We start from the raw sequence: 26,203 nt of genomic DNA, 5'->3' as shown, positions 1-26,203 counted from the left end.
ACCAAAGATTACCTGGCTTGCTTCAAGCAATGCTTTTTCAGGTGAACAGTACACCTGGTCCAATAATCTTTGGAGACTATGTTTTTATCAGATTTCCAGGACTTAAAACATAGAATCACTTAGGTTAGAAAAGACCTTCAAGAACATCACATCCAAACATCAGACTGGCATACAAAATCTTAGCACTGAACTATCTCTCCTACAGCCACGTCCACATCTCTCTTAAGTATCTCAAGGGATGGGGACACTACCAGTTCCCTAAACAGCTTGTTCCAGTGTTTAACCACCCTCTACATGAAAAAATGTATAATATAAAATTTCAGCCTTCCCTGGCACAACTTGAGGCCTTATGTTCTACAACTTGCAACCTGAGAGAAGAGGCGGATAACCTTCTCTTTGCAGCCTTCTTTCAGGTAATTGCGAGAATTATGAGGTCTCCCCTTGACCTCTTCTTTACTAAACAACCCCAGTTCTCTCTGTTGGTTCTGGTACGTCTTGTTTTCTAGTCCGTTCAGCTGCTTTATTTTGTTGCTCTTCTCTGCACACACTTGGAACAACTGAGTGTCCTTCTAGTGAGACGACTAAAGCTGCATGCACTATTGGAGGTCACCAGTGGTGGAGGGGACAATCCCTTCCTTAGCTGTGCTAGCCACACTGGTTCATTCATAGGACAGGATGCCACTGGCCTTTATTTCCTGGGCAGATTTCTGGTTCATTCTCAGCCACCTTCACCAAAATGTCCTTTGCTTTCCCAAGCCTGCGCTACTATACGGAGTTGCAACTCAACTGCAATACCCAGCATTTGGCCTCACTGGCTGTCATGAGGTTGGACTTTGTCCATTGACTTTGTCCAGTCTATCTAGGTCCCTCTGGAGACTGAATACCTTTAAGCAATCAATATTCCAACCTAAATTGGTATTGTCTGCAAACTTACAGAGGGAGTTCTTGATCCCTTCATCCAAACCATTGACAGAAATATTTAAACTAGCCTCAGCACTCATCCTGGAACATACCACTGGTGACTGGCCACTAACTGAATAAAACACTGTTAACTAGACTGGGAAAAACAATAAATCACTACTCCTACAGAGAAACGGCAGATGAAAAGTAATCCTTGTGAACTGTTTCTGCTAGCTTTATATGCATTTATTTCCATCCAGCAACAGTCGAAGAGACTTGAAATAGGAAACAATAATTTAAGCACAAGTGCCTCAATAACCTAGTATTTTCAGTGCATCTGTGGGTTCTCTAGTTTCAGTTTCTACTAAAAATGTACAAAACTGTTTCTCTTGCTTCCGCTCTTGGCGTGTGAAGGAAAAGAGTTAGGGCCAGCTAGAATGTCACTTCAGACTGTCAAAGTAGGATTAGCTTGTGGTTATTGTGTGGCTGCTTCAGTGCTCACTCTACTTAAGGCAAATTAATACCATGAACAAGTGCAACACCTCCAACCTCATAATAGGATGGAGCTGGAAAAAACAACATCAATAAACAAGAAGACCTGACAGTGGTTTTCAGGTTCAAATCTGAGTTTTAATAAGCTTTTTTTCAAGCGATGACCAGACTTTTTCTACTTTGCAAGTTTGAATCAAGTACAAAAATACAATGCAAGGCAATTTAGGTGACACACTGACATCATTTATAAATGGCAGATCAAACTCCTTCACTGAAAATACAGGTAGGTACTATACTTAAAAACAGCTGATTTTTCTTGAATTTTCCTGTTAACTTCTAGAAGTGCCACAGTTCAATCTTCATATGACATACATGTAAATCACTACTAAAGCGGCTTTCAAATTAAAAAAAACCATGAGACAGTAGGCTTTATTTTACTTCATTCCTTATGTTAGCTTCCATATTCCAATGGACCCTTCCCAGAGCCTCAAAGCTGGGTAAACTGGCTCTGTGAACTTGCAGCGGAAGGTGTGCAAATGTGTCATGCCATCAGTAACATTATAGAATGAAAGAATTCCGGCTTCATAATCCAGAAAAATGCCAATGCGATCAGGATCATCCTCTATCAAGAGAGGGATCCTCTCCCCCTTGTGAAATGCCCAGTATTCAAGATCAAACTTCTTAATACACCAAGATGCTCTATTCCATCCGAGTCGACAGCTTTCAGAGTCTCCTTTCCTGCCAATGGAAGGATAGGCTGCACCAATCCACCACCCAGCTCCGGCATGAAGGAGGTCAACTTCCCAGTAATGGCTCCCAGAGAGGAATGCATCTCTGCTTAGAACTTGCCATAATTTATCAAACCTCTGGGGACCACAAGGGTAAAATATTCTTCTCCAGTTACAGCTTACTGTAAGACGGTCATCAGACAACTTCAGCCTTGGATGAAGGCTATCGTATTCCCAGGTTGGTGATCTTGCATCTGCAATCAAAACCATGAATGTACTTGCTATGTTTATCATGCCCTTTGAAAAAGGTCCAACTTACATACAAAAAGCCTGCAAAGGAGCCCACAGCTGGTAGTGTCTTGGAAACTGTGATTTTGCAAGGAGTAAGAGACATTTCTTCCAGGAAGCACTGTGCTGTCTATATGCAGTAGTGCTTTGAAGTTGCACAGTCTTTAATGCACGTCAGTAAAAGACATATTTAGGTCCTTATGTGTGTGTTTCACAAATGAGATGAAGTATACAAATAGGTAGGCTATTAACACTGAGAGCTTCTGCTTATAAGCAGAATGTTGGAGACTGCTACCGTGATGATAGCCTAGGAGTTTTAGACAGCAGTGGAGCAGACTCTTGGGTTGTGAGACCTCATTCCAGTGAGATCTCCTTTGAAAAACAGGCTAGGAATCTGTTTCACAGAGTCTCATGGCTCAAAGCAGAAGCATCATGTACGTAGCAAAGAAACAACCTACCACCTCCCAGAAGGTTTGCAGCAGTTCACCTAACACATCATTTACAGCAGAAAAATTTCAGCCTGGAACTACACTCCAGAAACCACTGAATGCAGCAGCAGGCTCTTTTCACCATGAAGCAGGACAGAAATCAGAAAGCCAGAAAAAAGACCCCCGGAAAGTAAGTACTACACATGAATAGACTAAAAAATACAGCTGCACTTCACACTTCCCTGCCTTACTGTGACTCCTAACAATGGCTGTTTAAAATACACAGAGCAGTGGTGCACCAATAGGTATTCTTTGATACATGGCTTTACTAATAGATTGTCTTGATCTGGGCAGAATCACAGCACACACTTGCAAAGATGTACAGAAAGAGTTGCTGATGCGTGATGCCTGTGTGAAGATGCTAGAGGACCCACTGCTGGTAATTCTGCAGCCCTCACACTGTACCTGCGCACTGCAAATGAAGGGAGAAGTAAATGGCACTGTTTGCGCAGTGCTAACTAAAGAATTCTCTAAACAAAAAGAAAGGCACCATGATTTTAATTCTGGCATTGTGACTGTAAACAAACTAAAACTTCCAAAACCATGGGGCTCGGTCTCATACATGCAACATCAACATCTTATTGTTCTGATCACTGTACTTTAGTGGCGAAGTGCAAGTCAGAAAAGCCAGTACTGGCTTTCCTGTGGTCTGAATAGGTGTTCAGATTGGTGAATACCACAGGTACTAGCACACACCTGTGTGCACAGTTGGTGACAAAAGACAGGAGATGGAAATCATTTATGTAGGTAAAAAGAGCATGCTGCAGGATTCTTACTTGTGAATGACTGACTGTCTTTGGGTCTTGGCTCCAAGTCACCCTCATAAAGGTCAGAGCTGGGGATGCCAAGTTTGTGCAGAGTACAAGAGACACGGGGAGAGAAAGATACTTGAACTCCAGTCTCACTTTAAAGCAGGGATGATACAAAAGTCCCGGCTACAGTGTCTGCTTCTTTTCTAGAAGCAGAGGTCAAAGGGGTCTGCTTAAGTGTGTAACTGGAAGAAGATGGCTCTACTCTCAAGGTTTTAAAAATAAAACATAATGGGGAATGTTTTTCAAGAGCATGAAAAGCTGCACAAATTAGTGATCTCTGCTCATCAAACTTGCCTGAGAACTAGATTTTCACAAAGTGCATTGCTACTGAATCTCAAGCAGACACAAATAAATTCATTGCTTAAGAAAAAGAAATCAAAACAAAAACAAAGGGCCAAACAGTATCAAGATGATAGTTCTGAATAAAACACCGGACCAAAATTCCACGGACAGAAACTAAGATTTCTTTCCCAACATGGGGTTCAGAAAATCATAGTGAATTTCAGGCAAGGCTGAGAACTTGATCCTCCTAAACATCAGAGCTCTTCTAAAAGAAAAGACAGTGGCAGCACACATTCATTGGCTGCTTCAGTGGATGGACCAATAGTGTCTGGGGCCTCCTAGCTTTGTTTAACCACACTTACGTTTTAAGAAAAGCATCCGATCAACAGGAGACACGGTTTTCAGCATTGTTCCAGGCTCCCTCTTTGAGGTGGCATTAAGGCTACTGAATACATCTGGGCAGAGATGAAAGGGGACAGCTTAGGTAAGTGTGTAAATGGAAGAAGATGGCTCTACTCTCAAACATTTTAAAATAAAACACCACGGGGGATCTTATGAGATGCGTTATTTGCTTCTCTTCTATGTGTTTTGAATTCCACCCACATCTTGAGGAAGGTCATGGAGTCACATCTTGTCTTCCATCAGACAATCTGTGATACTTTTCCTGGAGAAGGGCCACTTGCTGTACATGCTTTTCTCCTTATACTCTTTGGATAGCATGAGGATGCTGGATCCTAGTGACGCAAAGGAAACTACACAAGCCAGCACAACCCCAAGTAAGCACCTTGAAAAGCACACCACTGTCAATTGGTAACACAAGACAACTCCAGATAGTAGTCGTAGCGCACCTCCATGGCACTATCTAGTAACTTCCCACTCATCATGCAATAACCTTTCAGGTTTGGTCAGATATTTTCCCCCAGCACTCTGCTGCACTCTGTACTGTTTTTGGCTGCAACTCTCAGAAAAAAGTATTATTATATCTTATATATAGATATAGATATTAGTATCATTAAAAGGTAGCTGGGTATATTCTGATGGTCACTGTGACCCCGCTGGCTCATAACTCAGCTACTGTCAGGATTATGTGCTTTGTAGCTCTATGTTAGGGATCTCCTTGCCTTAGTCATGACAAACAGCATCATTAAGGATGAAATACCAATTCAAAGAAGCTCAAAGGAGAAGATGGTAGCCCACCTTTGAAGTACCAAAAAACAGATTTTTTTTTCTTTTTTTTTTTTTTTTTCAAATTGACTGGAACAGAAATATCACTAGGTACATCAACTACAAAAAGTGTCCATTTTTCACGTTCCCAGTGTCTCAGGTCTGCCATGAGTCCCACCAGGGCATACACACCCAACAGTAACTGTGAAAGGACAGATGAGTTGTGTTGTGCAGGTGTGATGGTCTAGGGATAAAAACAGCATAAGTTCAACAGGAAGAAAATATCCATAATGAAATAACTGATAGAACTGGGAAAAACATCAAAGTAACTTGAAGGCATGAAAAAGACCTTTTCTAGAATTAAAAGAGCACAAGTTTCTTCATCACCAGAGCTATAGCAATGTTACATCAATACTGTCAAAGAACAGCATCCACGCCTAAGAAGTCATTGTTTTTTCCAGATCTCTGTTTATCTAGTAGAAGATCCTGCTCCTACTTAGAGACCCCTATTCAGGAGAGCAGGATAATGCAAAATTCAACGCACTCTCCCATGTATACCTTCTTTAAGCCGAACTTCTAGTGGTTTTCTCAGAATGGACTGAAGAAATTTCATGAGACATGAATAATGGTTGAGTATGTGCTCAAATGACAGAGGTATTGGATGCCACTGTTCTGGCGGTCTTCTTGAATCTTGCATTTCCTTCTCAATTTCTGTGCATTTCTGAGGGCAGAAAAACAAATGAGTACAGTCAGCAGCACAAACGGATTCTTCCCTCCCAGCTCACGCACACAGGGACAAAGAGCTCCGATGCGAGATAAACTAGGCCATAACAAGTACAGCTGGCTGTGCCTTCTTAACAGCTCATTAGGAAAAAGGTGAACCTTCATCCGTAGTCAGGAGAAGCACCACCGCCTCCAGCAAAATGATGGCAACTGCTCGAGGATACTGGCATTGCTTGCAGTCAAAGGAATGAGACAACTTAGCCTCAGACTGCCAGAAAGTGCTGTCTGTCCTCAAACAGCCTTATTACACTGCCCAAGGAAAGACTTGAAACAGTGTTAATGTTCAAGACGATCAAGCATGCCTAATTCTCATTTCATATGTGCTTGTAAGTATAAAGAATCTCCTTTCGACCTGAAATTAATGCATGAACCTAACAGTCCAACCATTAGGAACCAAACTGGTCCATCAAAGCAGCTAGAAAACAAAAAAACGCAGTGAGAAAGATCATCCTTGCAGATGGATCTGCAGAAGCCAGCCACCAGAGCAGTCTACCAGGGACTAAGAGGGTAAGAGATGGGAAGAGAACACACAATAGCACCTCCAGGAACTGAATAGGATCACTGCACTGCTGTATCTCTCTGATTCGCCGTGAGAATGCCTCCAGGACTGCAAGCTCTTCTTGACAGGACTGCACCTGCTGACCATGTGCTTCCAGGGCCTGTTGAGTCTTTTCATCAATGACGCTTCTTGCCAGTCTCTCCTCTTCCTGAAGCAGTACCTGGAGCTGTGTCACTTTGTCCAACAGCTGCTGTTTGCTTGTAGCAGCATGTGCCTATAAATGAAGCAGAAGAGTGCTTCCATAGTCAAACTCTCCTTCCCTAGAGAAGCAGTACCTGTCTGGGTCTTTGAAGAGCCATAAACAGAGAGAAAAATATCTCTCCTGTGAAAATGATCAACTAGTACAGCAGCAAACCACGCTTTACCTTTAGATCATCAGCAGCTTGCTCTACATTCCTTCTGTTACCAGCTTCTTGCTCTTTTCTCGCTTCTAGATTCCTCAAATACACTGTGAGGAGCTCCTAAGCAGTAAAAATTAAATAAATCATAGAAATTACAAAATATAAGATAAAATCTGTTTTATAACATTTGTTTTGTGTGTGTATACATATATATATAGCTTTCTTTTCTAGCAAGCAAGTATGTTACTGAAACAGTCTATAGGGCTATCCAGTAAGGCTAGTGGCAACACAACAAAAATATTTTATTACTTCACCTTCTTCCCTGTGGGCAGCTAAGCAAGCACCTTCATTCAGATCATCTGTGGAAAGCTCTGTCTGTTGTCACAAAAACAGTGAATGTTCAAGACATTTGTGAAAAAGAGCAGTAAGAAACAGCCACCACAGTGATGCTGTGGTCAATGACTGTAACAACCAGTACTTAAAGCTCAGCATCTCCAGTATCTGTGCCGTGCGTACTAAGCAACACAGCTCTGCTGCAGCTGTCCCCACAGTTCTTCAACCACAGCCTGCTGTGGACTGAACAGGAGCATTCAGTGATGCCTTTTTGTTATTAGTACCCCAACCCTCAGCACGAGTGCTGCATACAGAGCATCCCAGCAGAACAGGTAAGGCAGCTCTGCAGCTATAGCCATGTCAGCACACTCACTGACACCAATTTGTTATTTGGTTTTGACAAGACCCAGATGATAAATGGGCTGCAGGCAAAACCAGAGAGCTCACAGCTGACAGTCCCCTGCACACATACGTACATGCAAGCAGACGAATGCTCTACCTGTGTGGAACCAAGAACTCAGGCCATACCATCTCTCCCAGCTTCAACTTTCCCATCTCAATGTCCCTGACGAACTGAAGGGTTGTGCTCCACCTGATGATGCAGGAGCTTTGCTGTGCCCAGTGATCAGAGGGCAGGGAGCATCCTGACTGGTGATACTGAACATGCTTGGCTCCAAGGAATAACCAGTTGATGGACCCTGCACAGCTGTTGTCATCTCCTCCTGGCACCTCCAGTTTGCACTTCCTAGCAGTGCTGAGGAAGACTGTCAGCCTTGTAGCTGTCTCAACAGATCAAAACAAAATTGCTGGTCCAAAAATGATCCCTAAGGCTATGACGATTGTGGAGACACATCTGCACCTGAAATCTCTGCCTCAAAGCCAGCAGATGTCAGCAGAGACATACTGTTACACCTGCACTCAAGTTTCTGTCTTGCTCACTTCTTCTGGTCCAGAAGTCAGCAGGTGTTACCTGCCAGCAGTGTCCAGTGTCCATACCTGTGTTTCTCCCTCTGCCTCTGCAGCGAAAGTTTCTCTGTGCCAGGAGCAGCACGCCCCTGCTGATCGCCCAACCCAACCGTGCCCCATAACGCCACGCCTAGCAATACAATGCAGAGTAGGTATTTGGGCGCATGACCCAGCCGGTGCTCAGGAGCTGGCTGGACATCGATCTGACCGCAGGAGGCGACGAGCCTCTGCCCCGCCTCTTCTGTCTCGTTTTCCTCCTCTCGCCTTCCCCTTCTCCTCTGCCCGCTGAACTACGTTTATAGTGACCCACGAGTTCCCCAGCTCTCGCCCTTCTCTCCCTCCGCCGTGCAAGGCAGCGCGGCCGAGCCGTCCGGCGAACAGACCCCGCGCCTCTCTCTGCCCCTGTCCCCACCCACCGTCCCCTCGCGCAGCAGCAGCGCACCGCACGCACTCCCGCAGCTCTCCAAGCCCACCGCCGACAGTGGAAAACCCACACGCGCTCACCCCGGGCAAGAAAGGCGTAAAAGAAAAGGCTCCGATCGGGAGCGGGAAGTGCGCGGCATGGAGCCGTCCCGCAGCACGGCGCGGCTCACCTGCTTGTCGCGGGCCGCCTGAAGCAGCAGGCGGGCGTCGTGGCCGCGGTGCGGACCAAGCGCTGGGCAGAGGGCGCAGACGCAGCGGCCGCAGTCCCCGCAGAAGAGTTCCAGTGGCCGCCCCGAGTGCACGGCGCAGCCCCGCGGCCCTGCCGCCGCCCACGGCTGCCCCTGCGCCATGGCGGATGCGGAGTAGTGCAGGTGCTGCTGCCGGGGGCGGGTCCGGGCTGCTGCGCTTTCCGTATTGATAAGGGCATTTGAGAGTGCGTGTCAAGAGTGCTGAAAAAGTTGTGTGGGTTTTTTTGTTTTTAATTTATTATTATTATTGTTATTATTGATACTTGCGACTCCATATTCAGTCAACATAAATACATCTTTTCAAATGGAATGTATAGAGTCGCAAGCAGACTCGAAGAAATACTTGACTGTGTGTCTCTGCCAGACCTTTGTGAGCCCCATCTGACCAGAGAAATGCATCTCTCGCTTCACAACCACACCTTATCCACGCCATTGCTTTGTGGCAGTATGCACGCTGGTGAATTTTTCAAGGATGAAGCACGGGAAGAGTAAGATTTCACCAGAAATCTCTGATGAATATCTTGAGGGATCACTAACAGTGACAGCCACTGCCACTGAACCAGCCTGATGCATTAGTTTCACAAAAACATGGTCAGATATCTTACTAGTTTTATGTATTTGTTGTTCTCTTTTTTATGTTGAAAATATTTTAAATAAGATTTGTTACTTATATATACTAACTGCAGTATGTATTTTACAAGGGCTGCTCTGAATGTAATGCCTCCTGTCTATCTGATTACGTTGACCCACGCTGCCAGAGGCAGATGGTGCTACGGCCGTAGAGGATGAATGTTCCCACCAATATTCCATCACATGTTGCTGCTGTGTGACAGGTGGCAGCAGAGGGGCACTCTGACACAGTGGCATCTGACACAGAAGTGCATGTGGAGCGAAGGGATGGAACTGAATTCCTTCACATGGAAAAAAATGGCACCCACTGACTTTCATCAATGCTTACTGCACACTTATACTAAACACTATATACTAAACAGTAACAGACTAAACAGTAGGTGTGAGCACCATGAGGCTGTGGGTGGTTTGTCTCAGCAACAGTGCTGTTGGAACAGCCATCATTTGCACGCTGGTGCAAATTTTACAATTGCTTTTGTTCATCACTGGCAAAAAAAAAAAAAAAAAAAAGTGCATAGCTAATGGTAAGGACCATGTTGAAAAATTGTGCTTTGTAACTGAGAATTTGCTCTTTCAAATTGTATCATTGTGTTCTTTGTATGATAGCATGGAAATAAATAGGAGGCATTGCTTTCAAAATGACCTACATATATGCAGCCCAAGACAATTTCTGTTTACTCAGTGTGGCCCAGGCATCCCAAAAGGTTGGACACATACAATCTAGTCCAACCATCAACCCATCACCACCCTGCCCATTAGCCATGTCAGCCAACTCCATGGAAGTCCACATGGTGTTTTCCTGTCTTATCTCCATGATGTCTATGCTTACGTATTTCTCCAGTCTATCAGAGGCCCTCTGCAGAGCAGCCCCAGCTTTCTGCCTCCCAGCTGAAATTACAGCAGGCTTGTGGGAGGGATATTCTGTCCTATTGCCCTAGCTGTTGATAAGGATGTCAAACAGCATTGGCACAGCACTGGCCCCTGAGGAAGGGTGCTGGCACCCAGCTGCTGCCTGGACTTTGCACACCTGATGGCACTGCTCTGTGTGCAGTATTCCACCCTCTGCTCTCCCTGTCCTCATTTTGGCCAAGGATGTGCCTGAAGTGCATGCCTTGCAGCATTTCAACTTGCAGGTTAGGAGTATCTGGCGCACTATTTCCATGTCACGGATCACTTTCATAAAGGAACCTTTTGAGCTAGGCTCTCTCAGCTTTTTGATGGTCTTCATTTATGAGTTTTGAGGAGCAAGCTACAATAAAACTGAAATGTTTGCACAAACAGCAGAGGTTGGCCAGGTGCTGACACCACATGCTGTACTTTCACCCCCGTTCTTTGCTGCTGAACACCATGGGTGTTCAGTGAACACTGTTGCACTATGGCTGTGAGGAGCTGCAGGAGCAGGAGGAGCCTGCATGTAGCTCCCAGTTTGTTCTTCTGCTTGGAAGAGCCCTGTTGAAACAGGACTCGTGCTTCAGGCACTCCCTGGGGGTGTTCAAGAACTATGTGGATGTGGCTCGGAGGCTGGTGGTTGGACTTGATGATCTTAGAGACCTTTCCAGCCTCAGTGATCCTATGATTTTTTTTGCAGCCTTATGCAAAAGAACGAGAACACTACTTTGGCGAAGGCATTGAGGACTGCAGTTTGAAGAGGCAGATAGGCAACATCTGTAGATATCAAACAGTGGTGAGTCCCTGCCACACAGAGTGGGTCTTCAGCAAGGTGAAGAAAAAAATTCTGTATCAAACTAGTGTGCCGTCAGTAATAGTTGCCCTTCCTCAGACGTGAAAAGGAAAACAATTCTTCCTGCAGAATCAGAATTTCTTTTGTTTTCTTCTTCTTCATCATTAACCATCTGGGAGATGGGGGATGCACAAAGTTTTAATCACTGTTCATTCCAGGCCAGTGAGCTGTCTGGCATCTTTTTCATATGTCTGCATATTTTAAGTAACCTAACTTTACAACAGATTTGGAAGTGTCTTAAAATTGCTGCAGCAGCTACATTTTCATGTTCAAGTTTCATTTTCCTGAAACAGAAATCAAGCTTGGAAGTTCTTGTTTTTACTGGCACTGAATGCTCTTTGTGTTTTAACATATTCATTAAGGAAGCAAGTGAAAGTAGGAGTTCTTTTTAACTTATTATAATCATAGAATCATCATAGTTGGAAGAGATCTCTAAGATCATCCAGTCCAACTGTCCGCCTAACAGCAACATTTCCCACATCTTTCACCACAGCTGCTTATACTTAGGCCAGCCATATGGAGGAATGGTTCCCTCCTGCCCAAGTCAGGTTTTCATATAGATCCTCTTGAATTTATTCAAACTCAAACCATTACAGACGGTGTGTTTCTGGAGGTCAGGGATGTAATGTAATAAGGCACTGGATACTAAGATTCCCCATGGCATCAGTTACTGCAAAATTAATTGAATGCAAAGTTTGGGCTCATTTTGGAGAGGTCCATTGCAGGATCTCACCTCTGGAGCAGTACCCAGGAAGGCCTGCAGCCCAGAGGTCTACAGTACACTGGTTCTCAAGGAACATGGTCTGCAGTCAACATGAGCAAATCTCATCTATACGTTAAACTTCAGATACCAAAGCAGATCACACAGAATCACAGAATCACAGAGTCACAGAATAGTAGGGGTTGGAAGGGACCTCCAGAGATCATCAAGCCCAACCCCCCTGCCAAAGCAGGTTCCCTACAGCAGGTCGCACAGGTAGGCATCCAGGCAGGTCTTGAACATCTCCAGAGAAGGAGACTCCACAACTCCCCTGGGCAGCCTGTTCCAGTGCTCCGTCACCTCACTGTAAAGAAGTTCTTGCGCACATTTGTGCTGCAGTTTCCAGCCGTTTCCCCTTGTCCTGTCTCCACTCACCACTGAAAAGAGGCCGGCCTCGCCATTCTGCCCCCCACACCTTAGATACTTACAGACCTGGATCAGGTCCCCTCTCAGTCTTCTTTTCTCAAGGCTGAACAGACCTAGATCACTCAGCCATAGGAGAGGTGCTCCAGGCCCTTCACCATCTTCGTGGCCCTCCACTGGACTCTTTCCAAGAGATCCCTGTCTTTTTGTACTGGGGAGCCCAGAACTGGACGCAGTACTCCAGATGAGGTCTTACCAGGGCAGAGTAGAGGGAGAGGATCACCTCCCTCGACCTGCTGGCCACGCTCTTTTTAATGCACCCCAGGATGCCATTGGCCTTCTTGACCACAAGAGCACACAGCTGGCTCATGGCCAACCTGTCGTCCACCAGGACACCCAGGTAATCATCTGCTCTTTAAGGATTAAGACAGATTATACTTCCACTTCAGACATGGAGTCCTTGCAAAAGAGCATCCTGCTTCCTCTGGCTGATACCAGTGGTTAACCATCTCCACACTGATCTCTGGTTTGCCTGAAGGCTTGAGTACCTGGTCCTTCACCCTGCCCCCATGCCTTGGGTTTGACTTAAGTTATACAGCAATTCTGCATTTGTTTTGCTATTCTTGTATTAATATAATATGAAACTTGACTTCTTGAGCAAATAAGACAAAAAAGAGTGCAGAATTGCATGACCTACACATACACTATTGTAACAAATGTTTGTTTAGCATCCTCCATGCATTTCACAGGCATACTATTTGTACTACTCAGTAAATGTTAAGCGCTACAGAAGTTATATGATTTTCTGTCTTTCTGTGTATAGTTAATGACTTCGTACATTGCAGACATAGATCAAATGTCATGCTAACACCTCTCACTTGTTGAATCAGACACCCCATCAAGAATTCAGATAAATGGCCCGGTGATAGAATTCTTAAGTACACGAATGAATGAGCAATCATCCATGAGCAAAGCTGACATTTTCATATGGATGCTGCTATTTGGTGAAGACAAGACAACATCCTCTGCAGTTCTTAACAGCTTTGCACCTTTTTTTGCAGACTGATGGTCCTCTACCTTGAAGTCTTACTGAAAAAAAGAGCAAACATTTGCTTCCAGGTTGTGCAAACTCTTGTCCCAGTTTATCTCCTTGAATCTGTTCATGCTGTCCTAGCAGAGGAAGATGAATGGCCATCAGTAGAAAATACATTTTTTGAATTTGGCCTTGGTCCATGGGAGGAAAATAATATTGCATCATGTCTTACATAAGAATATAGGACCAGACAAATTCATTCGTGTAATGAAATCATACATCCTCCAAATGCTGCTGGCTCTCCATGTCAGAATAGACTAAGGTGGAAAGAGTTGCTGAAGAGTACTAACAATCTTCTGTACACAGAATAGGTGAGGCCTATAGTCAAAAGCAGGTCATAATTGTACAACATTGGGAAAATTTTGCCTGAATATCTTCCTCAATAATCTTTACTCCAAGTAGAGACAGAGGGCAGTCTCCAACTCTCTCTCCCCCCATACTTCTCAAAGTATCAGGGATCGGAGCACCCCCCTTTATCCCTACCCCTCGACAGTGTTGTTTCTCCTCGCTTCCTCACTGGCTGAAGTATTGAGGTTACAGACTTTCTGGTCCACCCAATATACGTTCTCCCTTGTATGTGACCCTCTCTCGTATCATGTGTCACATGTGTAATTAATTAACTCTGACTTCATGCAGCCCAGGGAGGAGAAGTTAATTACACTACTGAATTTGCTAAGCATGTCCAAAGTTTGTAAGTTCAAATTGCTGATAGACCTTCATAACTAAAATCTTGTTTGGTGAGGATGTACAGACACCAACTGGATAGGAATCTGCAAGCTTCTGCACAAGTCTGTGAGCAAGGGCATCTTATTTGTAAGCCTTTGTATAAATAATGTTGTTAGCCCTGTTTGTAATCCTCTTTTGTTTCACATGAAGAGTAAAAGCAAGATATAAGAGAGCTACTGTAAAAGAGTTACTGTAAAAACATGTGCTTTATAAGCACCAGTACACACAATTATGACCTTAATTATTACAGTTTTATGAACTTTAAAATAAACGCTTTCTAAATCACTATGCAAAACTATTGCAGCTCTTACTTTTCATTCATTTACTTGTTTGTTTTTAAGATGGTAAGCCAACAAACATTATGCCATGTATATAATTTTGTATCGTAGCCTGATGCTTGAAATACATTTTGTTTCCTTGTTTTGAGCACAGGTCCTTCTCATTTCACTTGTTGGTCTCAGCTCTTAAATGGAGCACTTACCTTTGTTTATTGAAAAGATTGCATGATGGCCTGAATTCCTGCTACTCAAATAAGCTCTGAATTGCCTAACTTCTCTCCCCACATCCCCCTCTCCAATGAAACAAACATCCTCCAGACCACAGCAAACCTGTTTTGGTGAGTGTATTTCTTCAGGCTGCATAACCTGTCTTTTGGAAAGCGTTTTACCCAGCTCCTGTACCTGAAAAGAGCTTGATTTTGCCCCTTAATACTGTGCAAGGGAACAGCATGTGAGATAGCCCTGACTCAAATCAAAGCGATCTTGGTTTTCACCTAATTTCTCACCAGTAACGTGACCCCAGGCCCACTTGGACTCCCGCTGCTTCCAGCTGGGTGCTCTCCAGGCTGTGGGGATGCTGTCCAGACCAAAGCAACGTACTTTAAGCTAAAGAGCATACACTCTAAAACATGCTCCCCTAGTACCCACTGCATTCTGGCACACAGGAGGAACAGCAGCAAAAACAAAAGTAATGCCAGTGCTGAAAGTCATTGTTTTTTCCGTCTGGAGGCATCTTAGCAGAGCTATTCAAATAGCAACGTTACAGGCTGCCCAGGGAAGTGGTGGAGTCATTATAACTGCAGGTGTTCAAGAACCGTGTGGATGCTTGTGGCACTGAGGGACGTGGTCAGTGGGCACGGTGGGAATGGGCTGAAGGCTGAATTTGGTGATTCCAGAAGTCATTTCCAACCTTAATGATTCTACGTTACTAATAACAAAAGACTTTAATGAATGGTGACGTGAGTAAGCCAGTTTGACATTTCGGGTAACACTGCTGACCCAGTGCTGCCCTCCCAAGGCCACGGCAGCAGACATCACCATGACTTCAGGACAGGCTGATGTCCGTGATTGGCCCTATCCTTGATTTTCATCAGTTGTTTGCTGTATCATCACCACTTTAAAAAGATCCTTTGTAGTATCAAGTCCACATAACTAAGTAAATCAGGAAATCTGTGGTCTGGGAAATCTAGTTGGTGGACATTCCTGCAGGCTTAAGCACAGTTGTTGTTGCACATGATTTATGAATTATTGATTTATGAATAAAATAAAGGAGTACAAATGCAGCTGAATAGGCCAGTAGGAAAATTGCTTGCATGTATGAATGCAAAATGTCAATGAGTCACATATGAAGTCAGTGTATGAGGAAAAAAATAGGAATGCTGTGAGAGAGAAATGTGTGCACAAAATGCTGGAAACACTGAGAAAAATCTTGTAGTGTGCCTGCTGTCTCTCAGAGCACTCACAGGCAGCCAGACTGGGCTGGTGAACGCAGTGACTGAGCATTTTTGGTAAACCTCGCTGTGGGAAGAATGCTCACTGTGTCCATCAGACACTGCATCTTCTTTCACTGCTATTACTGCAGTAAAATGAGCTGCTGCGGGGCCGTCTGTAGCTGGTGGCACACATGGAATTATGTGTGTGTTTTGCCAGTGGACAGGGCAAAGTGAGATAAATTCATTAAATAAGTGAATTTATCTTTACTTACGTTTAGAGCAATAAAATAATAACTGAAATAATATAGCAGGAATAAAACAAAGCAAGGTGATGCACGTAATCATTGCTGCACAAAACTAACAACAGCGATTAAGAAACATCACCAATTGCCTTCATTCTTCTCCATCATCCAGATCTGCAGCTTCTGGAGAGCCTCTGCTGCAGTGAGGATTTGGAGAACATTTCCTGGAAACTGAGAGTTCCTACACAGTGCGTCCACTCGGAGGTGAGGCCTCCAATGTCGCTGCAAGCAGGTCCAGCTCTTATGTTGCTGAATAAACAAACTTACATAACTTAAAGGGAGGTGAAATTTGGTTTCATTCTCCTTTTGAATTCCATCTTAGGCCTGGTCAGAGCTCAAAGAGGAATCAGGGAATGTTTGTGTACTTGTAGGCCTTGACACCAAGCTTCTGAACAAGGAAAGGTTAATACACTCTGAAAATGTTCTACCTAAGCTACATATCTTGCCAATGATCAGACACTAATATTATATAATGCTTGTTGTGGTTGTGAGGTTCATCTGGAGGTCAGCTTTGGTTTGGGGCCTTAGTACTCCAGTTTGCTAAGTGGAACTTTGAGGAAAGGTTTAACAGCTCAGAAGTCAACATGACAGCACCCAGACAACTTGATGCTGCTCATCTGATGCTTATTACATACCATTGGCCTTCACTGTCCCTGATGGGCCTCTGCATAGTTAACACACCTTTAATGGCTGGACTTCCCTTGTGGTGCCGTGGAGGCACTTTTTCTCTCCAAGCTGTTAATCAGCTCTTCATTCCAAAACAAAAAATAATAAAAATACTAAATTTAAAAATGCTAAATTTGGTCCTGGGTACCAGGAGGATAATGGTTCACAAGTTCGTTCAGAGAAAAGGGAAGCTGCATTGCAAAACATAGCAGGTTGTGAGTGGCATAGCGCAATCCATGCAAACCCTGCACAGGAAGGCTGTTAGGCAGAACACGGCTTTTTAGAACTGATAACAGAGTCTGTTGCATGTCTGATAAAGCACAGTGCTTTGTGGATGCGGCAGCTGACAGGGGAAGTTCCTCATATTCTTACATAAATCAAAACCTACCAAGTTAGCAAAGGGAATTGGACAAAATCTACAGCTGTGCCAGTGTCCCTGATTATACAAGGCCATCTTTAGAGTATAGATAAGGAATAGGGAACTCCATCTGCTTTCAAGCGTACCATCATTCCTAAATCAGCTGATATGCACTATGGACAAGGAAAGAACGCCAATCAGATGCAAAAAGATGGCACAGCTGGAGGTCGTGGGGTTGTTTGCACCGCGAAGGGAGCTGTTGGGGAAGGAAGATTCCAGCAGCGGTCAGTAGGTGGAACACAGAAGAAAAGGGTCACAAGAATACACAAGGGATGCAGAATCTGAAGATGGTGGTGCGACTTACCCAAAATGAATGACAGAAATTGTCAGCTAAACTCCAGGAATGCCAGAAAACTCAGGTGAAGAGGTAAAGCGGTGTGAGCTAGGTCAATTGCTTCACAGACTGAGGAAAAAAGTGAAGTGCTGTGACATAAGGGATGTGGTAAGGCGAAGAAGGGTCAGAAAAAGAATCTATGGGCAGGCTAAGGGGCTCTGGGCAAACCACTGATACTCTTGGAACATCCTTTGCATGGGCAAAACAGCCACTGTCTGGGGACTGCAGACATGGCCTTGCAGGTATCCAAGCTCACAGATGCTCTTCTAGTTTCTAGTGCAAATTTTGCCATGATTGAGATCATCTCTTTCATCTCTTTGCAAATGATATTTTGTTTTCCCTAAGAATCCAGTCCACATATCCCAAATTATGAGGAAGGGGCACCTTCACATATTTGCTGATTCTTCTGTCCAAGAATCATACTTCTGTAGCATGGTAATTTCTCCACGTTTTATAAAGCAGACACACAAAAAGGTGCAACTAGGCTTTTTGAGTACACTGATGTAATTCAGCAGAAACCTTGTGCAAGAACAGACCATAAACTCTACCTTATTGGATCAGAAGGACAAACTTTTCTTCTTTCTCCACCTTCCTCTTACAACCCCTTCATCAGTTTGCCCTTTGTGATGGCACTGCAGCATCACTTGGTGATGGCAGATGCCAGAAAGCTGCTCTTAACTACAGAAGGGAAGCTTAAACTTAAGCTTGTTTTGGAAAGTTTGTAGATCTCTGGAATCCTACCTATCATCCAAAAGCTAGGGTGAAGCAGTGGAAAGCCAGCAAGCGGGCTGGTGCTAGAAGGAAAGCACCTCTGACAAAATCAGCACTTGAGACCTGCAAATGTTACTATGCAATCAGTGCCTCCGGTTTGAGAAAGCGCTTGATAAAGCCTTGCAGAGTACTACCCCAGTGCTTTGATAACAACAACCCCAGCTTTGATAACAACCAAAACTGGCTGCTAAAGCCCTTGTTTTTCCTGTCCTTGTTAGAGGAAGAATAAAGATGTTAAACCCTGGGTTACACTGTTTTGACAGTGGTAATGTGCACCAAGGAGGCAAAAACGCACAGAATCACAGAATGTGTAAGACATAGCAGACATATACTCAGCCTGCTATCCTGCCTATTCCATCCCTGCATGGGTGAGATAGGGTACAGCAGCTTCTTTATCAGTGCTTTCCTGTTATCTTTCTTCTACCTGCAAAGATGATTGGACTCAACTCATAAGTAGTTACTGAGGCCATGTGAACCAGTTAGCTCAGAACAAGTGAACAGACTGCTTGCAGAAAAGTACGAAGATATTCTTGGGAAGCAAGACTTACGATCATAAACACTTTTTTTTTTGAAGGATTTAAGAGCTGTATGTATTCCCAGGATGCAAGGGAAGAGATGTGGGGGAAAAGCATTTCACTGCTGACCAAAATTAAGGATAACTACTGGGTTACAAGCAACATGGACTCATGGATTTATAGAATGGCCAGAATTTGGCTTGGTATTCAAGATCAAGCCGTACAAATTTTGAATTTGGTTGTAATTGGGACAGCTAAACTCGACTATCAAGAATCACAGGCAGGAAATCTGCGAGTCTGACAGCGAAGAGATGGCCTGCCACCTGACAAGTGCTTTCTGTGCCTATCTCCCACACGCTCAGGAGCTTCAAACACCCCAAATGCTGCCCAAGGGCTGCTTCTCTTCCTGTCATATGTCTGCCCATTTTTTCAAAAGCCCACATTGTGCTGGAGGTATCTAAGAGACGTGTGCATGTGGGGCTTAGGGAAATGGTTTAGTGATGGACTCGTAATGTTGGGTGGAGGACGGATTTGACGATTTTCCAAACTAAGTTATTTTATGACTGCATGCACTACAGCTTAGAAGGCAAACCTTCCCCCAGCACCACGACTGTGATGCTGCCAATATCTGAAGTTAGTCGTATGACAATGCACAGAAATAGGGGGAGCAGTGAAAGGAAACAAGGCACAAAGAAGAACAAGACAAACTTGTGTAAGTGAACATCATACATTTATTACTGAACAACTTTCTCAACTCCAAAATTGGGCACAGGGATTAAAAATAAAACTTCATTGCACTACGTAGTAAAGCATTACTAGTAACTCTCATAAAAAATGTACAAATTTTGTTAAAAATTTATCAAGCCTTCAAATGATTTGGTTACAGATATTTATAATACATTTAAAACTACATATTAATTGATTCAAAAGAGTATGATTTAAAGAAAACAACTGACAAAAATGATTCCAACAGAAGTCACAAGCTTTCAGAACCATTAATAGATCTGAAATACAAGTAGCAAAATGAGGTAACAATGTACCAAAGGAAAAAAACAAAACGAAAAAAACACAGCTTCTAAAAAGGCCCAAAGATAACTCAGTCAAAAATGTGTTTTCTGTAAGTAAAACAACAACAAAAAAAAAGGTTGGTAAATCCCATCCCAGGTACTACATGATGTGTTAACAGCTGTGAAATCACATTCAAGAGCCCATATAAAACAGTATACAACAAAAGACTTACTTTTTTCTTTTTTTGTAAAGAAAGTCACAAAATGAGACATTGGAATTATCTGTAGGCCTTGATATCCCCTTAAACTTCAAATTTAATTGGCAGTTAATGCCAAAGCCACAGCAGTGCCAATATGATAAAGCAAATGTCTTATGGACTGTTTAGGAAAAGGGGACAGGTGAAGTCAGGAAGGGAAGGAACATAAAAAACATCTTGCTGGATGCTGGTGCTGCCTGGCACCACGGCAGGCTGAGAAGTTACACACAAATGTACAGAACACATGGCAGTGAGCAGCTCAGCACGAATCCCCATCAATAGCCACAACCGAGATCGGCTGTGGATCATCTGAGCTGATCCAGAACATGTGCACGTGTGCTGTTTACACACACTACCCACAGGAAGCAAGTCCACACACATCTGCAAGAGACCCATGCAAACAAATGAACCATTTCAGAAGAGACAAGCCATAAGAGTGCAACAAATCATTTCAGGATTTGACCCAGTTAGATCCTCCAACTCCTCAGTCTCCCAGTGCCTCACAGAGTTCCACTGGGGAAAGGGACTTCACACATCAGGATTTCTCAATTCCAGAAAAAGGGTGACTTTCCCTTGGCTTCTGAAGAATGTGAATGCTTAGAGAAGTGCCCTCTTCCCATGCTTCAAACTGAATATCAAACATAGCGTTAGTTACGGTTAAACTTGCACGCATCGAAAGTTTTCTTTTGCAGCTATATAAAAGAGCCTAAGTTTTGTAAGACACATGGTATGTTTTTTAAACAAGATGATTTCATTTGTTAAAAAAATAAATTTCGCTATATGTACTTTAACCTGCCAGGTGTTATTGTGAAAGATTATTCTAACTCCTCTGGAAGAGAGGAGGAATTTTAGTACTTTGATCATTTGTTTAGTGTTCTTACATATGAGTAGGAATGGAAAGACTCAGCGTTTCTGAGAACTACCTGTGTAACTACACAAATGGAGGCAAGAGCATCTGACATAGGGCAAAATTGTGCTTTTATATCATCTGCACCATCAGCTGTGATTGGTCTGTAGAACACTGAAAGAGGGCAAACAGCGTGGAGAACATGTAACACTGGAATTATAATTGATACTAAAGCATAGCAGCATACAAAAGCATCAGAAATGACAGAGAATCAACTTAAAGCTGAGACTGGCAGCAAGCTGCAGCAATATTGCTAACTGTGCCACTTGTGCTGCTGCAACTGAAGTAATGACAATTCAGGAGAAGCAATCTGATGTGAGAAGTGCATCCTCTGAATAACTATGGCATAGGTGGACGTTAGTATTTTGGAGGAACGTGCTGAAGATGCTAACAGTCTGAAACGTTGGAAAGGGAGCTACTTTTTTTTTTTAAAAAAAAAAAGCACAAAGAAAAGACTATTAAGAAAGCAGTTGGATAGAAGCTACCTCCTGTTTAACAGCACTTTGTTCAGAAGGTGCTCCCGTTTCGTACTGCGGTAGAGTCTTCTGGAAACTCAATTGCAAAAACCAAGGGAGTTCCTCCTTCACATTACACTCATCATGAAAATAATGAGGGACAAGAAGCAGCATCGGGGCAACTGAATTCTGCAATGAGTGACCAAAAACCACCCTCTTTTGTGATACAACAAAAAACCAGAAGTTCTACTTCTCTGAGAAAATGCTAGAAATTTTATTTTATTCATGAAGTAGCAGGAATAAAATTGTAACCTCTTACAAGTTATTTTAACTGTATACAAACTCCTTTGTAAATGACAAAGAATGTGTATGATTAAAGCCAATGCTTGTAAGCTAGAGGATTATCTATTTAGCAAGCACAATGGCAAAAAATGAAGGGCTGTTGCACAAGACCCTCAGTATCCTTTCTGCTTCCTTTCATGAAAGAAGTGCATAACTGCAGCATCTTCAGAACTCAGCTCTAATGTCAAATCAACTGAATGCAATTATAGCCCAACTAGAAAAATTGAAAAGGAGAACAGGAACATGTTGATTCTGAAATTACCAATTGGAAATGTTAATATTGCTAAACGATTTGTGTGATATTGCAACTTTACATTGATAAAATAACTTGTAAATAAGCAAAGTAAAAATCTGAACTCTGTAACTTATGCTAAAACCCGACATTACTCAACTATGAACAATCAATGACCCCTTTAGTGGTACGCATTAAAGCCTCCGAGTAAAGGGTAGCATAACAGCTTGTTTGAATAGCAGGTAGACAGGTAAGTACCTGTAAGTACATTGGGGAGGAAATACTAAATGTCTGTAATTGCTGCACCCATTGTATTTGTGTGCAACTGCAAACACAAGGAAAGGAACCAGTGTACAGTACTAGTACTGTTTAAATAACACACAAGATTATACATTGCAGCATAATTAATACTACACACATACGTTCTCAGCACATGCTGGTATACAGGTTCTCAAACACACATGCACACTCATTCCCAAGCACACTTCACCCATCCTCTCACAAGCCAACATTCACACCACTCATTCCCACTCACAGTATCTGAAGGCTCTATATAAGGTAGATTGCTATACTGTTTGGAGCTACCACTTTTTTTTTTTTTTCTTTTTTTCTTTTTTATAAAAGCACATGCTAAAAGATCACGTCCACAGTAATCTCGCAGCAACACTCAGAATGATCACACAAAAACCAGGGAATGTTAGTGCACACACAAAATTAAGCTAAAGAAAAAAATCTTTGGAGTTCCAATCACACTGTTAGTATAACAATCCCGTAGATGTGAAGACTAGTTATAAGCTTTATAATTGATTAAGTTCACACAGTGCAAAGTAAGGTCCACTGACCCTTTTGTGTAAAGGAAAAGGCTGGAAGCCACATGGGTAAGTTCAATAGATAGTTCATATATACACATGACCAGGAACACCCAAACCAGATTTGTGCTCTTAGATTGGTCACTCTAATCACGATGCACTTCTGAAGCATCAGCTCTGCAAATTGGGCAGGTACGATTTGCCTGCAAAACCAGAAACAAAAAAGGGTTTACTGTAATGACAAACACTTGTGTATGACATGGAACATCTGTGATAACAATGCTGCTACTTTCAAAGCTCAAGACTACTCCAAAGCAAGAAATGACAAGGTGCATTCATCCACTTTGTTACTTCAGAGTTTTAAGTCTGTCAATTCATAACTGCGTTTACAAAAAAAAAAAAAAAAAAAGAGGCTTTTTAATATTAAATAGATAAAAGAAATGCAGTGAACTGGGCTTTTATCTAAGTGCAGTGGTTATAATAATGTAGATATGCTGTTACTGTAAGCTGCAATCAGAAGGGAGCAAATAGGAAGGGGTACTCTGTGTTCAGTGGAACCCATCAAAATCAAGCAAGTCACTTTGGACTGGCAATAAATGCCCTAAACTATTAAACAAAGGTGCCATGTTGCCACAAGCTGTGCTGATCAGTGATCACGTCTCTTCATGCTCTCTTTATCCAGTTATTCTTAAAGAAACTCATTGAACAGAGTTGGTAAAAGCTAAAGGCAGAGCAGTGAAAAACAGAAGGGATTTCAGTAAAAAAGAAAAGAAGGGAGATGATCTGATTAAATAGGTTTTAAAATTCAAAGCCCAGGTAATAACACACAGAAAAGGAGGCCTGACTTTAGCCCTTCGTTAAAGCGCTCACTGAAAATACATATCCATCAACTTTCTACAGCTTCCTTAAAAAGGACAGATAAAAGAAAGGTAACATTTCTTGAGCTACCGGGAGTATTTTTGGGTTCTCTTCCTCTTTGTAAAGACATAATTTCAAATGAAAAAAGCAACGATAAACAGCAGAAACAACATGTGTCACATTTTTTATGACACAACATTTACTTTGCAAGAGGAGAGGGAGAGTAACTCCTTCCTGTCCCAGACTCTCTAGTTCACAATGCCCACAACTACAAAATAATCCAACCACCCTCAGCTCCAAGTTTTCCAAACTTTTCAATGAACACAAAACTCACAGCAATAGAAAACATGGCTTCCCCCCATCCCAACACAGAAATCACTGCCACACATTTCAAGTATGAATCGTAAATGTCAATGAAAGTAGCATGCCATTACTAAGAAGCATTTCTTAATAAAATAATTAAAATGAATAATATTTTTCCTATTACTTCTGTTATTAATGATATACAGTTTATGTTGCATTTAATAATTTCATAGTTTCTATAAAGAACGGCTAGAGAATCATTGATTATTTCTTGCTCTCTCTCCTGCAGTTCTGCAGTTACTTGAGAACAATACCATCACTTGGTTGCTACTTTGCATTATTCTACATACAGTTCAGCTTATGTAATTTTTAAAATAATTGGCAAGTTCTTCAAAATTCAATGAATTAATGACTCAAGCGATAACTGCAAGATAAACAATTAAGTACATACCAACATAGCACGAAACATCACTCTTTAACATGACTCCTGATATTTCTAGGGTTTGGATTTTTTGGGAGGTGGCTTTTTTAGGTTTGACGTACTAAAAGCTAAAAGTATTATTTTTCTTGCGTATTTATCAGTATGATATTGATTGGATGTTGTGAATTACATGGACATGAACACATCTATATTCTCAACGTATAAAATACATGCATAAGGAAATGGACAAAAACAAAAAGTTGTAAGCCACAATATCCTGTAGCTGCCCTCACTTCCAGTTGGTGGCTGCTTTAACTGTAGGTACAGGCTTTAGCTAAAATAGGCTGAAGTTATACAGGTCATTTGCTCTGTCATTTGCAGAGCAAAATAATCTTTATTTTACACAGTATCTTCCTATAGTGCAACTAAATCTATGTGGTATAAACAGACTGATTTAGCAACAATGCTTTTACGATGCTTTATCCTTGTCTTAAAATTGGATGCAAAATGAGCTAGACGTGTTAGGCTAATACAAGCCATTTTTGGTGGATGCAGCTGCACCCCCCCCTAAAGTTTACATTGCACACCTTTCATCTCATTCTGCTTAAGCTGATGCTTAAGGTTACAACCTTTTTCTCTGATAAGTTAGACTATACCACACTCAGAACTACTTGAAAATAAGTGGTTCCTAACTTGGGAGAGGCATCTGGATTAGGTCATAATAGTTTTACCATTAATACAGAACATTTAAGATTGTAAAATAAAGGCTAAAATAGGTTCTGGGATTTTTTTAGTTTGCTGATCTGAATTCAATTGCTAGTTCACTACCAACTCAAAGTACTGAATGCAACTTCAGAACTGCCACACTGAGTCCCAAAAAAGATTCATCTAACTGCCTGACTCTTGCGACCAAAAACACATAACAAAGAGCACAAGGAACATGACAAGCATGCATTAATACTTCCCTGCTGTATTTTCCCAACTCTTAGTAATCTGCAGATCAGTGGCTCCCTGCATGAGATGCACGTTTTCTGCACTAACAGCCTGGGAAGAGCTTTCTCTTTAAAATCTATGTGATTAAATGTAGATGAGCTTACAAAGTCCTCCGTATCAAAGGCTGTGTGAAGTCCAATGAAAAAATGTATTTTTTCCACAAAATAAACTGAGTACTATCTGTGGTTACTTTGTCAACTGCATAAACCATTTAAGAAGTTTTATGCATCAAAAAGGTTTTACGAATCTAGTGCGAACACTTCCTGAGCACGAGATAGGGGACAGTGAAGAAAGCCACTTTCAACAGCCTACATCTTCTTTAGTTTTTCTTTATTATGATTATTCTATTTACTAAATCTGAAAATAAAACGACTAGATGTTTGTACTTCTCTTGCTGGTTGTCATGTATGTATGTGGATTCAAATACTAAAGGACAATAGTTCTACCAAAAGATAGCTGAAAGAATGCTGTCAGTATTAATTTGATTTTTCATTCTTTGCACAAATATTTCAGTGTATGCCAAAGATAGGCATTTTCTTGCTGCTATGAACTAAACAGCCAAGGTCTTTTTAATTTCTTTTTCCAGCAGACTGCATTTATATGTCTCTCCACAGACTGTTTCCAGTATATTTTTTTAACACAATCATCGCAGTTTCAATTTTGTGCACACAGATTAAATTAAAGCTGAAGAGAATAAAACACAGAAAAAAAGGTGCAACAAGACAGGAATCCACACCTTGTTGGCAATACGTGTGGCTAATGCAATTTGTAGAGACGTTCTG

General features: G+C 42.3%; 2 protein-coding genes and 1 long non-coding RNA gene across 7 annotated transcripts in view; 1 reads left to right on the top strand and 2 right to left on the bottom strand.

The window, feature by feature from the left end:
* Nucleotides 1-1,508: 1,508 nt before the first annotated feature.
* TRIM14 (tripartite motif containing 14) lies at nucleotides 1,509-8,922 on the bottom strand. The gene is made up of 6 exons (XM_052701207.1): nucleotides 8,730-8,922; nucleotides 6,862-6,957; nucleotides 6,477-6,710; nucleotides 5,713-5,875; nucleotides 4,353-4,445; nucleotides 1,509-2,374 (listed from the first exon to the last, which is right to left on the bottom strand). The coding sequence occupies exons 1-6, from the start codon at nucleotides 8,907-8,909 to the stop codon at nucleotides 1,839-1,841; spliced, it is 1,302 nt and encodes a 433-aa protein (XP_052557167.1). The 5' UTR covers nucleotides 8,910-8,922; the 3' UTR covers nucleotides 1,509-1,838.
* A 1,549-nt stretch (nucleotides 8,923-10,471) lies between these two features.
* Nucleotides 10,472-14,405, top strand: LOC128089631 (uncharacterized). Its single transcript, XR_008210623.1, has 3 exons — nucleotides 10,472-10,570; nucleotides 11,026-11,121; nucleotides 13,363-14,405. It is a non-coding gene; the product is annotated as an uncharacterized LOC128089631 (long non-coding RNA).
* Nucleotides 14,406-21,442: 7,037 nt separating this feature from the next.
* RNF38 (ring finger protein 38) overlaps nucleotides 21,443-26,203 on the bottom strand; it is an 89,886-nt gene continuing 85,125 nt past the window's right edge. For all 5 annotated transcript variants that reach the window (XM_052701184.1, XM_052701182.1, XM_052701180.1 and 2 more), the window contains one exon: nucleotides 21,443-23,049. In XM_052701184.1, coding sequence (XP_052557144.1) covers nucleotides 22,993-23,049 — 57 coding nt within the window. In that variant the 3' untranslated portion in view covers nucleotides 21,443-22,992. The remainder of the gene's footprint in view (nucleotides 23,050-26,203) is intronic.

This window comes from Tympanuchus pallidicinctus, unplaced genomic scaffold (assembly GCF_026119805.1).
Source record: "Tympanuchus pallidicinctus isolate F22 unplaced genomic scaffold, pur_lepc_1.0 scaffold4, whole genome shotgun sequence".
Lineage (NCBI taxonomy): Eukaryota > Metazoa > Chordata > Aves > Galliformes > Phasianidae > Tympanuchus > Tympanuchus pallidicinctus.
Note: the sequence above shows the minus strand (reverse complement) of the source record. Positions and strands in the feature narration are given on the sequence as shown.